Source organism: Manis javanica, chromosome 17 (genome assembly GCF_040802235.1).
Source record: "Manis javanica isolate MJ-LG chromosome 17, MJ_LKY, whole genome shotgun sequence".
In the NCBI taxonomy this organism is placed as follows: domain Eukaryota; kingdom Metazoa; phylum Chordata; class Mammalia; order Pholidota; family Manidae; genus Manis; species Manis javanica.
The window spans coordinates 46,922,232-46,937,443 of NC_133172.1; the positions used below are offsets into that span (position 1 = coordinate 46,922,232).

Here is a 15,212-nt window from a genome sequence, read left to right on the forward strand (position 1 = left end):
AAAATCATACACCATGATCAAGTGGGATTCATCTCAGGGATGCAAGGATGGTACAACATTTGAAAATCCATCAATATCATCCACCACATCAACAAAAAGAAGGTAAAAAACCACATGATCATCTCCATAGATGCTGAAAAAGCATTCAACAAAATTCAACATCCATTCATGATAAAAACTCTCAACAAAATGGGTATAGAGGGCAAGTACCTCAACATAATAAAGGGCATATGCAACAAACCCACAGCTAACATCATACTTAACAGCAAGAAGCTGATTCCTCTAAGATCTGGAATAAGACAGATCTCCCCACTGCTATTCAACAGTGTAGTGGAGGTCCTGGCTACGGCAATAAGACAAAACAAAGAAATACAAGGCATACAGATCGGTAAAGAAGAAGTCAAACTGTCACTATCTTCAGATGACATGATATAGTACATAAAAAACCCTAAAGACTCCACTCTAAAACTACTACAACTAATATCTGAATTCAGCAAAGTTGTGCAGGATACAAAATTAATACACAGAAATCTGTTGCTTTCCTATACACTAACAATGAACTAGCAGAAAGAGAAATCAGGAAAACAATTCCATTCACAACTGCATCAAAAAGAATAAAATACCTAGGATGAACCCTAACCAAGGAAGTGAAAGACCTATACCCTGAAAACTACAAGACACTCAAGAGAAATTAAAGAGGACACTAACAAATGGAAACTCATCCCATGCTCTTGGCCAGGAAGAATTAATATTGTCAAAATGGCCATCCTGCCTAAAGCAGTCTACAGATTCAATGCAATGCCTATCAAAATACCAACAGCATTCTTCAATGAACTGAAACAAATAGTTTTCAAATTCATATGGAACCACAAAAGACCCCGAATAGCCAAAGCAATCCTGAGAAGGAAGAATAAAGTGGGGGGGATCTTGCTACCCAACTTCAAACTCTACGACAAAGCCATAGTAATCAAGATAATTTGGAACTGGCACAAGAACAGACCCACAGACCAGTGGAACTGAATAGTGTCCAGAGATTAACCCAAACATATATGGTCAATTAATATATGATAAAGGAGCCATGGACATACAATGGGGAAATGACAGCCTCTTCAACAGTGGTGCTGGCAAAACTGGACAGCTACATGTAAGAGAATGAAACTGGATCATTGTCTAACACCATATACAAAAGCAAATTCAAAATGGATCAAAGACCTGAATATGAGTCATGAAACCATAAAACTCTTAGAAAAAAACATAGGCAAAAATCTCTTGGACATAAACATGAGCGACTTCTTCATGAACATATCTCCCAGGTCAAGGAAAACAAAAGCAAAAATGAACAAGTGGGACTACACCAAGCTGAAAAGCTTCTGTACAGCAAAGGACACCATCAATAGAACAAAAAGGCATCCTATAATATGGGAGAATATATTCATAAATGGCAGATCTGATAAAGGGTTGACATTCAAAATATATAAAGAGCTCATGCACCTCAAAAAACAAAAAGCAAACAATCCAATTAAAAAATGGGCAGAGGACCTGAACAGACAGTTCTCCAAAGAAGAAATTCAGATGGCCAACAGACACATGAAAAGATGCTCCACATCACTAGTCATCAAAGAAATGCAAATTAAAACCACAATGAGATATCACCTCACACCAGTAAGGATCGCTACCATCCAAAAGACAAACCACAACAAATATTGGCGATGTTGTGGAGAAAGGGGAACCCTCCTACACTGCTGGTGGGAATGTAAATTAGTTCAACCATTCTGGAAAGCATAAGGAGGTTCCTCAAAAATCCATCAATATCATCCACCACATCAACAAAAAGAAGGTCAAAAATGACAAGATCATCTCCATAGATGCTGAAAAAGCAAAAGGCCCACCTAATTAATTTATGAGCTATGTTTTTTAATAGATTGTCTATGGGTAGATTAATGATACCATTTGACCCAGGAATTCCACTCCTAGGAATTTACCCTAAGAATGCAGCAGCCCAGTTTCAAAAAGACATATGCACCCCTATGTTTTCTGCAGCATTATTCACAATAGCCAAGAAATGGAAGCAACCTAAGTGTCCATCAGTAGGTGAATGGATAAAGAAGATGTGGTACATAGACACAATGGAATACTATTCAGCCATAAGAAGAAAACAAATCCCACCATTTGCAACAACAAGGATGGAGCTAGAGGGTACTATGCTCAGTGAAATAAGCCAGGCGGAGAAAGACAAGTATCAAATGATTTCACTCATATATGGAGTATAAGAACAAAGGAAAAACTGCAGGAGCAAAACAGAAGACTCACAGAACCCAAGAATGGACTAACAGTTACCAAAGGGAAAGGGACTGGAGAGGATGGGTGGGAAGGGAGGGATAAGGGGCGGGGGGGGGGGGCGCGGAAGAAAGGGGGCATTATGATTAGCATGTATAATGTAGGGGGGTGCACAGGGAGGGCTGTACAACACAGAGAAGACAAGTAGTGATTCTATAGCATCTTACTATGCTGATGGATAGTGACTGTAATGGGGTATATGGGGGGAACTTGGTGATGGGGGGAGTCTAGTAAACATAATGTTCCTCATGTAATTGTAGATTAATGATATAAAAAAAAGCCTCCAGAATCTTGAGCATTTGGAGCTTAAATACCATCATATTTTTCTTAGTTTTCAATGCCTGGACAAAACCAGCTGAGTTTAACTGACATCAGCTTTTCTAGTTCAGCTCTCCTTTTATTTTTCTTCCTCAAAGAGTCGGAAACATACACTTTGTCAAGAAGACCCCATCCTTTCGGCACCCCACAGGATCACCATGGGAGTCGCCCTCCCAGGTAAGGTGAACAATCTGGCCTCCTCCCCAGCTTCCAAACAAGGCAGCACTTCCACAGCCTGCACAGATCAGCAGTATCCAACAAGGGAGGAGCTCCCAGGAGGGCAAGTGGCCTGCAACATCCTTCTCTCCTTCTTTACCTCTCAGCAGCTGTGGGCCCTCTGCCTTCCCTCCTGCAGGCACAGAAGAGTGAGGCAGTGCTTGTGCATCACCCTGACTGTGCCCTTTGAGCTCTTGCACATGCTTATTTGTAAAGAAATATCAAGACAACCAAGTTTCCTTTCTCATTTGGCAGAGTAATGCAAGTAACAAATACAGGGAAAGGGGACTGGCAGAGACCAGCACTGAGCATCCCATGCAGATGAGTGGGGAAGGTTGTCAAACAGGGTTAAGAACCCAAGTCATGGAGAGGGCACATTTCTACTCAAGACTCTCTGATCAAACAACCAAACCCTCCTGGTCCTCCCAGTTGCTTTGAATTTAATATTTCTAGGCTTTGCAAGCTATTGGCATTTTCATTCAGATTTTCAATTCTTCCTGAATTGTAAAAGGCTTTTGAGTCCAGTGTGAAAAATGCAAAGGTACTGATTCCATTTTCTCTTTCCCACATTCTGTAAATATCAGATCAGCATTACCAACTTTCTCGGGGGATCACGAGATTGAAATGCATCTTTAAAGGAGTCAAAATAATTGTTATGATGCTTCTACCATTAATGATGATTCAATTAATTTTAGTTTTATGCAGCCTAGTAAAGAAATGTAAAATTTTGTAGTTGAATTACAATGGAATATTTAAGTATCAAAAGGAACTGGAACCAGACCCGACATGGAGAGATGCCAACTTTCCCTTGAAGACATGCAGCACCTGATCCTTTCACAGTCCGAGTGGTGACTGTACTCACTGTCAGGTTCCAGTTGATCTGGGGGATCCGCATGTGAAGGTTGAGACTGAACAGAATCAACAAGACTCCAGTCACCACAAATGCACTGCAGCTCACAAACTCAAAAAAGTAGAGGCCTTCACACGGGGAGCACTCCATGATGGTCTCGATGCAGATGAATGCAATCAGGGCCAAAATCTAGGAAGAAAATTGGAAACATACATGTATGTGTATATTTAGCACACATCCATGGACATTATGTGCCTGCCACACATAAATGTGGCTCAACAACCAGTAATATATACAGCCACGGACTATCACTGTCAGGAATGTGACTAATTCAATTCTTGCATAAAAACAGGTATAGGGGCCTTAACAAAAGGATCAAATTCCTAATGCGAATAACTAAGCCCGCACCACCATACACTGAAACCATTCTGGTGCAGTGTGGCTCTTGGGAGGAAGCAGAAAGGAACATCCCTGCAATGTTTTTAGTTCCTGCGTTGCTGTAAGTGGACACTGCCTACAACACTTTTAATTCATATTCTCTACCACAATTATAACAAACATTGAGAGGACAGGATCCTAATGGTGTCCATTTTATGCCATTTCCAACTATAGTGGTTCATGCTGAGGTCACACAGGCTGACTGGGGCCCCTGATGGCTTTAAGAGCAGGACTGATATAATTCCTTCTTCTCCCAATTAGAAGTCCCTAATAATGAGGCCCACCTAATTAATTTATGAGCTATGGTTTTTAAAAGTTAATCTATGGGCTTGATGACAAAAAGATGGACTGGCAGTTAACAAAAAAACTTAAAAATCTACCAATCATAAAATAAATTTCTGTCTGAAGGATCAAACCAACATTCTGGCAAAATGTCCCAAGAGATTGGAGATCATAAAATCAAACAGTTACCAATGGAAATTACCAGGTGAACTTTTAAAAGCTGGATTTCAGAAGACAGAGTCCCAAAGGCTGAGTTAATGGCTCTATAATCTTGCTCCTAAAACCAAATCTGTCTCAGGCTCCTGGCGTCTACCCCACTTCTTTAATGGAGCCCACCTGTCATGCCTGGGCCAGCGCTGCCAAGCAAACCCTACCTCAAAGGTCGAGGAAGTACAGGGAGGCATATCTGTAGACAGATTTGTCCTTCGAGCCAGTAACATTGGCAGCCCCAGGGAGCTTGTTAGAAATGGGGAATCTCTGCCACCCCTCCTTGACCTACACAGTCAGAATCTCAACAAGATCCCCAGATGATTAAAGTGTAGGAAGTGTATGAGGCATGGGCTGTTCTGGGGCCCATCTCTGCCTACTGGAGTCCCTCTGGGGCCTTTTAATGGTCACTCAGGGCCACCTCCTCCCAATGCCTTCCCTGATGATGCCTCTCCCTGCCAGCCACCATTTGATTCCATTCTCTCCCAGGAAAGCTTGCTAGTCTGTAACTGCATTCTCTCTTTTTTTATAATTAACACATTATGCATCTCTCTGTGCCCTGAGCTTTTAAAGGGCAGGAGCCAATCCACTTTTCGCTACTCCCAAGGCACCAACCACTGTAACTTGTACACAACTAACAAGCGGGGGTTCAGGGAGCCCCTACAAACCTACACCAACAATTCCTGATGTGGAACAGTGGGTCTGCTCTATACAGTGTGGATCCTTCCAAGGTAGTAATCATAAAATGCCCCTTCCCTAACAATATTCTCACATTGCTATTTTAAGTCAACATATTACATATATGAGTGTTGAAGCACACACTTGGTGCTTCTCCTAATAGCTCTCCATAAGATTCTCTACAGAACCAGACTTTAATTCACCACCTGAATTACAAACCTGACTTGCAAACAATTGACAAAGAAATAGTTCATACATGGGGCGGAGTCAAGATGGCAGTGTGAGTAGGCAGCAGAAATCTCCTCCCACAACCATATATATTTTCGAAAATACAACAAATACAACTATTTCTACAAGAGAGACCAGTGGATACAGTACAACAGCCAGGCTACATCTACATCTGCGAGAACTCAGCACCTCACGAAGGGGATAAGATATAAGCTGCTGCCCAGACAGACCCGAGCACACCTCCCACCCCAGCTCCCCCACAGGAGGAGAGGAGCAGGAGCAGGGTGGGAGTGGAAGCCCGGAACTGCTAAATATCCAGCTTTAGTAATCTGCACCAGGAGCGCAGACACACATTGCATGGCATGCTGGATAGTAGAGAAATGGAAAAGTAAAACCTGCAAGTGGGTTCCTGCAGCCAGATTCCCTAGGACAAAAGAAAAGCAAGTGCTTTTCGAAAGTTTTAAAGGGACAGGGGCCTCACAGCTGGATGGAAGCGTCCCAGCACACTCAACCCAGCAGGCTGGGAATTCTGAGGAACTTCGGGAGCCACAGGCCCCTGGGTGGCAACGCACCCCTGAAGCCCCTCACAGCAATAGGCAGCCTGCCAGTTGTTCCCCAGGACTGCACGGCCCCAATACAGTGGCCAAGCAGCCGGAGAATGGACGCACATGCCCATGGTGGTGGAACAGCCAGAGAGCAGCCGTGCACACAGCAACCATCCAGAATCTCCTCCCAGCGCGCAGCCACTCAGGCCAAACCCAGAGGCCATCACCAGTGTGCAGCTGCCTGGTGCAGGCAGATGAAACTGGGGCAAGGCGCGAAGGGGTGCTGTTCTCACAGGAGAGCACATCTGGCATGCTGGCCACTCCCCACAGGGCTCTGGGCTACCCTGACAGTGACCCCGCACACAGCACCTTAGGGGATTAATCCGGAGACTGCTCCAGGTGCGTGGGTAACTGGCACAGGCAGTGGAGAAGGGCAAGGCGACCAACAAGCAGGAAAGGACTTTGTTCTCCCAGCTGACACGCACTACCTGCCTACAGATACCTCAATCTCCATGAAAAGGCAGAAGAATTTGGTCCAGTACAGAATTACCCAGACAACCCCTGAGAGAGAGGCTGGGGAGATAGATTTAACCAATCTTCCTGAAAAAGAATTCAAAATAAAGGTCATAACCATGCTGATGGACCTGCAGAGAAATACGCAAGAGCTAAGGGATGAAGTCAGGAGGGAGAATACAGAAATAAAACAATCTATGAAGGACTTAAGAGCAGACTGGATTAGGTGCAAGAGACCGTTAATGGAATAGAAATCAGAGAACAGGAACACAGAAAAGCTGAACACGATAGAGATAAAAGGATCTCCAGGAATGAAAGAATATTAAGAGAACTGTGTGACCAATCCAAACGGAACAATATCTGCATTACAGGAGTACCAGAAGGAGAAGAGAAAAAGGGATAGGAAGTGTCTTTGAAGAAATAATTGCTGAAAACTTCCCCAAACTGGGGGAGGAAATAGTCTCTCAGACCATGGAAGCCCAAAGATCTCCCAACACAAGGGACCAAAGGAGGACAACACCAAGACATATAATAATTAAAATGACAAAGATCAAAGACAACGACAGAGTATTAAAGGCAGCCAGAGACAGAAAAAAGGTCACCTACAAAGGAAAACCCATCAGGCTGTCATCAGACTTCTCAACAGAAACATTACAGGCCAGAAGAGAAGAGAATGGCATGACATATTTAATACAATAAAACAGAAGGGCTTTGAACCAAGAATACTGTATCCAGCACGATTATCATTCAAATACGAAGGAGGGATTAAACAGTTCCCAGACAAGCAAAAGTTGAGAGAATTAGCCTCCCACAAACCACCTCTACAGGATATTTTAAAGGGACTGCTCTAGATGGAAGCACTCCTAAGGCTAAATAGATGTCAACAGAGAAAATCATAACAAAGAAAGCAGACCAACCAAATACTAACTAAAGGCAAAAAATAAAATCAACTACTCACAAAAGCAGTCAAAGGAAAAACAAAACAGTACAGAATAAAACACCTAACATATAAAGAATGGAGGAGGAGGAATAAGAAGGGAGAGAAATAAAGAATCATCACACTGTGTTTATAATAGCTTAATAAGCAAGTTAAGTTAGAACGGTTAGATAGTAAAGAAGCTACCCATGAACCTTTGGAACCACGAATCTAAAGCCTGCATAAGTATATATCTTTCAATAATCACCCTAAATGTAAATGGACTGAATGCACCAATCAAAAGACACAGAGTAACAGAATGGATAAAAAAGCAAGACCCAACAATATGCTGCTTACAAGAGACTCACCGCAAACCCAAAAACATACACAGACTAAAAGTCAGGGGATGGAAAACGACATTTCATGCACACAACAGGGAGAAAAAAGAAGGTGTTGCAGTACTAGTATCAGACAAAATAGACTTCAAAACAAAGAAAGTAACAAGAGGTAAAGAAGGACATTACATAACGATAAAGGGGGTCAGTCCAACAAGAAGATAAAACCATTATAAATATATATGCACCCAATACAGGAGTACCAACATATGTGAAACAGATACTAACAGAATTAAAGGAGGAAAGAGAATGCAATGCATTCATTCTACGAGACTTCAACACACCACTCACTCTAAAGGACAGAACCACCAGACAGAAAATAAGTAAGGACACAGAGGCACTGAACAACACACTACAACAGATGGACCTAATAGACATCTACAAAACTTTACACCCAAAAGCAGCAGGATAACTTCTTCTCAAGTGCACATGGAACATTCTCCAGAATAGACCACATACTAGCTCACAAAAAGAGCCTCAGTAAATTCCAAAATATTGAAATTCTACCAACCAACTTCTCAGACCACAAACGCATAAAACTAGAAATAAACTGTACAAAGAAAAGAAAAAGGCTCACAAACACATGGAGGCTTAACAACATGCTCCTAAGTAATCAATGGATCAATGACCAAATTAAAACAGAGACCAAGCAATATATAGAAACAACTGACAACAACAGCACAAAGCCCCAACTTCTGTTGGATGCAGCGAAAGCAGTCTTAAGAGGAAAGTATATAGCAATCCAGGCACACTTGAAGAAGGAAGAACAATCCCAAATGAATAGTCTAACATCACAATTATTAAAACTGGAAAAAGAAGAACAAATGAGGCCTAAAGTCAGCAGAAGGAGGGACATAATAAAGATCAGAGAAGAAATAAACAAAATTGAGAAGAATAAAACAATAGCAAAAATCAACGAAACAAAGAGCTGCTTCTTTGAGAAAATAAACAAAATAGATAAGCCTCTAGCCCAACTTATTAAGAGAAAAAGAGAGTCAACACAAATCAACATAATCAGAAATGAGAATGGAAAAATCACGACAGACTCCACAGAAATACAAAGAATTATTAAAGACTACTATGAAAACCTATATGCCAACAAGCTGGAAAACCTAGAAGAAATGGACAACTTCCTAGAAAAATACAACCTCCCAAGACTGACCAAGGAAGAAACACAAAAGTTAAACAAACCAATTACGAGCAAAGAAATTGAAACAGTAATCAAAAAACTACCCAAGAACAAAACCCCGGGGCCGGACGGATTTACCTCGGAATTTTATCAGACACACAGAGAAGACATAATACCCATTCTCCTTAAAGTGTTCCACAAAATAGAAGAAGAGGGAATACTCCCAAACTCATTCTATGAGGCCAACATCACCCTAATACCAAAACCAGGCAAAGACCCCACCAAAAAAGAAAATTACAGACCAATATCCCTGATGAATGTAGATGCAAAAATACTCAATAAAATATTAGCAAACAGAATTCAACAGTATATCAAAAGGATCATACACCATGACCAAGTGGGGTTCATCCCAGGGATGCAAGGATGGTACAACATTCGAAAATCCATCAACATCATCCACCACATCAACAAAAAGAAAACAAAAACCACATGATCATCTCCATAGATGCTGAAAAAGCATTTGACAAAATTCAACATCCATTCATGATAAAAACTCTCAGCAAAATGGGAATAGAGGGCAAGTACCTCAACATAATAAAGGCCATATATGATAAACCCACAGCCAGCATTATACTGAACAGCGAGAAGCTGAAAGCATTTCCTCTGAGATCGGGAACCAGACAGGGATGCCCACTCTCCCCACTGTTATTTAACATAGTACTGGAGGTCCTACCCACGGCAATCAGACAAAACAAAGAAATACAAGGAATCCAGATTGGTAAAGAAGAAGTTAAACTGTCACTATTTGCAGATGATATGATACTGTACATAAAAAACCCTAAAGACTCCACTCCAAAACTACTAGAACTGATATCGGAATACAGCAAAGTTGCAGGATACAAAATTAACACACAGAAATCTGTAGCTTTCCTATACACTAACAACGAATCAATAGAAAGAGAAATCAGGAAAACAATTCCATTCACCATTGCATCAAAAAGAATAAAATATCTAGGAATAAACCTAACCAAAGAAGTGAAAGACTTATACTCTGAAAACTACAAGTCACTCTTAAGAGAAATTAAAGGGGACACTAATAAATGGAAACTCATCCCATGCTCATGGCTAGGAAGAATTAATATCGTCAAAATGGCCATCCTCCCCAAAGCAATATACAGATTTGATGCAATCCCTCTCAAATTACCAGCAACATTCTTCAATGAATTGGAACAAATAATTCAAAAATTAATATGGAAACACCAAAGACCCCGAATAGCCAAAGCAATCCTGAAAAAGAAGAATAAAGTAGGGGGGATCTCACTCCCCAACTTCAAGCTCTACTACAAAGCCATAGTAATCAAGACAATTTGGTACTGGCACAAGAACAGAGCCACAGACCAGTGGAACAAATTAGAGACCCCAGAAATTAACCCAAACATATATGGTCAATTAATATTTGATAAAGGAGCCATGGACATACAATGGCAAAATGACAGTCTCTTCAACAGATGGTGATGGCAAAACTGGACAGCTACATGTAGGAGAATGAAACTGGACCATTGTCTAACCCCATATACAAAGGTAAACTCAAAATGGATCAAAGACCTGAATGTAAGTCATGAAACCATTAAACTCTTGGAAAAAAACATAGGCAAAAACCTCTTAGACATAAACATGAGTGATCTCTTCTTGAACATATCTCCCCGGGCAAGGAAAACAACAGCAAAAATGAGCAAGTGGGACTACATTAAGCTGAAAAGCTTCTGTACAGCGAAAGACACCATCAATAGAACAAAAAGGAACCCTACAGTATGGGAGAATATATTTGAAAATGACAGATCCGATAAAGGCTTGACGTCCAGAATATATAAAGAGCTCACACGCCTCAACAAACAAAATACAAATAACCCAATTAAAAAATGGGCAGAGGAACTGAACAGACAGTTCTCCAAAAAAGAAATACAGATGGCCAAGAGACACATGAAAAGATGCTCCACATTGCTAATTATCAGAGAAATGCAAATTAAAACTACAATGAGGTATCACCTCACACCAGTAAGGATAGCTGCCATCCAAAAGACAAACAGCAACAAATGTTGGCGAGGCTGTGGAGAAAGGGGAACCCTCCTACACTGCTGGTGGGAATGTAAATTAGTTCAACCATTGTGGAAAGCAGTATGGAGGTTCATCAAAATGCTCAAAACAGATCTACCATTTGACCCAGGAATTCCACTCCTAGGAATTTACCCTAAGAACGCAGCAATCAAGTTTGAGAAAGACAGATGCACCCCTATGTTTATCGTAGCACTCTTTACAATAGCCAAGAATTGGAAGCAACCTAAATGTCCATCGGTAGATGAATGGATAAAGAAGATGTGGTACATATACACAATGGAATACTACTCAGCCATAAGAAGTGGAAAAATCCAACCATTTGCAGCAACATGGATGGAGCTGGAGAGTATTATGCTCAGTGAAATAAGCCAAGCGGAGAAAGAGAAATACCAAATGATTTCACTCATCTGAGGAGTATAGGAACAAAGGAAAAACTGAAGGAACAAAACAGCAGTGGAATTACAGAACCCAAAAATGGACTAACAGGTACCAAAGGGAAAGGAACTGGGGAGGATGGGGGGGCGGGGAGGGATAAGGGGGGGGGGAGAAGAAGGGGGGTATTAAGATTAGCATGCATTGGGGGGAGGGAGAAAGGGGAGGATGGGCTGCACAACACAGAGAGGACAAGTAGTGACTCTACAACATTTTGCTAAGCTGATGGACAGTAACCATAATGTGGTTGTTAGGGGGGACCTGATATAGGGGAGAGCATAGTAAACATAGTATTCTTCATGTAAGTGTAGATTAAAAATTAAAAAAAAAAAAAAAAAAGAAAGAAAGAAAGAAAAGGGGGATTACTCCTTAACAGGATAAAACTATTGGTAAATCAAAGATCAACGCATGCTTTAAATATCCTTAATGTTGATCACTTAAAGGGTGTCAGATGATCAGCTATGGAGGTACTCTTTCTGATAATATTCCTTTCTCTTAATTAAAAAAAAAAAGCAGTTACTGTGTGCTGACCTCCAATGAGTTCTGCACAGTGGTATAGAGGGCATGTCAAAGTGTGGGCAAAGGGTCTGTTTGTTTCTATGTAGAAGATCAAGGCCTAGCTTGGATACCCAGAAAATGAACTAAGATACGATATGAGGAGGAGCTTCCGGCATCAGCACTCTCTGGAGAACTTGTGCCGGGGGATGATCATCAAAAAGCCTCCACAGGGATCCGGACGATGCTGCGGTTGTGGCTGCGTCCACCCCACCGTCTCCTGGACTTGCCATAGGAATGAGGAGGGAGATGTCTAGGCTGGCATGTGCATACAGTGAGACAACGAATTTGACCGGATCTGTACTGTTGGAACTCAACCAGGAGTTGGGAGGGGTGCAAGTTGTAGCACTCCAAAATCTCATGACTATAGACTATCTATGGTTAAAAGAACATATGGAATGTGAACAGTTCCCAGAAATGGGCTGCTTTTATTTGTCTGATTGTTCAAGTACAGTTGGACAATATCCATCATATCATAGATAAATTTTCACAAATGCCTAGGGTGCCTAAATGGTTTTCTTGGCTTCACTGGAGATGGATGGTAATTATAGATTTGCTTTGTTTATGTCACCGTATTCCTATTATGTTAATATATGTGTGCAAATTAGTTAGTAGTTTAAAACCTATACATACTTAAGGTACTATACAAGAAGATATGTCAAAGAAATAATCAATCCTCCCAAGTTTCCTTCATATGCTACATCTATAGCTTTTCTTCTTCCTTCCTAATTACAACCCTTAAATAGAATTCGTGCCTCATATCGAATTTACCGAGTATCATAATTCCTCCAGGTGGTAAAGATACCTCGAGACAAGTGCTGGGCATAGAAGCCACAGGGCATAAATCTGCAAAGAAGTAAAAAGCTAACCTTTGCAAACAATATGGCTTCTCTCTCACTTACCAACTTTACATTTCCCTGTATGGCCCCGGAAGATGACTGGTTAGCCAGAGACAGGTAAGATTCCTCAAGGGAGGAACAACCTAAGACAGGCACAGTCGCAGGGGGGCCATCAGGTGAGAATTTGGGGATCAACAGAGGTGAGGCTCAGAACCTCACCCCCCCTGCTTTGAGAGAAATCTTCTGCATCCGTGGATGTCTTGCTGCCCTTGTCTAGCCTGGATTAATACTTAGTCCATAGGCACACACCTGATCATCTGATCATCTACATTTGCCTTCTTACAGCACTAAACTATGTTTTCTACCTTTATCTTGCATCTACCTACCACTTCAGCATTTTATTAAAAATAAAAATAATAATAATAATAGGAGAAATGTGGGATCAACATATAAATCAAGTACAAAAATCAAACGAATATTCATATTTGACCTGATTGTTTATAGGTCATAATGCATGATCAAAACCGAAAGTTTCTGTGATGAATGCCCTTGTACTGTTCACCATGTAAGAATTTATTCACTATGTAAGAATTCATTCACCATGTAAGAACTTGTTCGTTATGCTTCAGAAGATTGGAGACTGACGAGAATTAGGCTTGAGATGGATTAATGATTGTACATTGAGCGTTGACCCCCCTATACTGAATTTTATTGTTGTTAACAACCATTTGATCAATAAATATAGAGATGCCCTCTCAAAAAAAAAAAAAAAAAAAAGAATAAAATACCTAGGGTGAAACCTAACCAAGGAAGTGAAAGACCTATACCCCGAAAACTACAAGACACTCTTAAGAGAAATTAAAGAGGACACTAACAAATGGAAACTCATCCCATGCTCTTGGCCAGGAAGAATTAATATTGACAAAACGGCCATCCTGCCTAAAGCAGTCTACAGATTCAATGCAATGCCTATCAAAATACCAACAGCATTCTTCAACGAACTGAAACAAAGAGTTTTCAAATTCATATGGAACCACAAAAGACCCCGAATAGCCAAAGCAATCCTGAGAAGGAAGAATAAAGTGGGGGGTATCTCATTTCCCAACTTCAAGCTCTACTACAAAGCCACAGTAATCAAGACAATTTGGTACTGGCACAAGAACAGACCCACAGACCAGTGGAACTGAATAGAGAGTCCAGAGATTAACCCAAACATATACTGTCAATTCATATATGATAAAGGACCCATGGACATACAATGAGGAAATGACAGCCTCTTCAACAGCTGGTGTTGGCAAGACTGGACAGCTACATGTAAGAGAATGAAACTGGATCACTGTCTAACCCCATACACAAAAGCAAATTCAAAATGGATCAAAGACCTGAATGTAGATCACAAAACCATAAAACTCTTAGAAAAAACATAGGCAAAAATCTCTTGGACATAAACATGAGCGACTTCTTCATGAACATATCTCCCTGGGCAAGGGAAACAAAAGCAAAAATGAACAAGTGGGACTACACCAAGCTGAAAAGCTTCTGTACGGCAAAGGCACCACCAATAGAACAAAAAGGCATCCTACAGTATGGGAGAATATATTCATAAATGACAGATCTGATAAAGGGTTGACATCCAAAATATATAAAGAGCTCACACACCTCAACAAACAAAAAGCAAATAATCCAATTAAAAAATGGTCAGAAGAACTGAATAGACAGTTCTCCAAGGAAGAAATTCAGATGTCAACGGACACATGAAAAGATGCTCTACATCACTAGCCATCAGAGAAATGCAAATTAAAACCACAATGAGATCATCACCTCACACCAGTAAGGACTGCCACCATCCAACAGACAAACAACAACAAATGTTGGCGAAGATGTGGAGAAAGGGGAAGCCTCCTACACTGCTGGTGGGAATGTAAATTGGTTCAACCACTCTGGAAAGCAGCATGGAGGTTCCTCAAAAAAACTCAAAATAGAAATACCATTTCACCCAGGAATTCCACTCCTAGGAATTTACCCTAAGAATGCAGCAGCCCAGTTTCACAAAGACATATGCATCCCTATGTTTATCACAGCACTATTCACAATGGCCAAGAAATGGAAGCAACCTAAGTGTCCATCAGTAGGTGAATGGATAAAGATGTGGTACATATACACAATGGAATACTATTCAGCCATAAGAAGAAAACAAATCCCACCATTTGCAACAACAA

At 40.9% G+C, this 15,212-nt stretch overlaps 1 protein-coding gene across 1 annotated transcript in view; it reads right to left on the bottom strand.

The window, feature by feature from the left end:
• CMTM4 (CKLF like MARVEL transmembrane domain containing 4) overlaps window positions 1-15,212 on the bottom strand; it is a 76,613-nt gene that overhangs the window by 16,142 nt on the left and 45,259 nt on the right. The window contains exon 2 of the mRNA XM_073225896.1: window positions 3,734-3,910. Coding sequence (XP_073081997.1) covers window positions 3,734-3,910 — 177 coding nt within the window. The remainder of the gene's footprint in view (window positions 1-3,733; window positions 3,911-15,212) is intronic.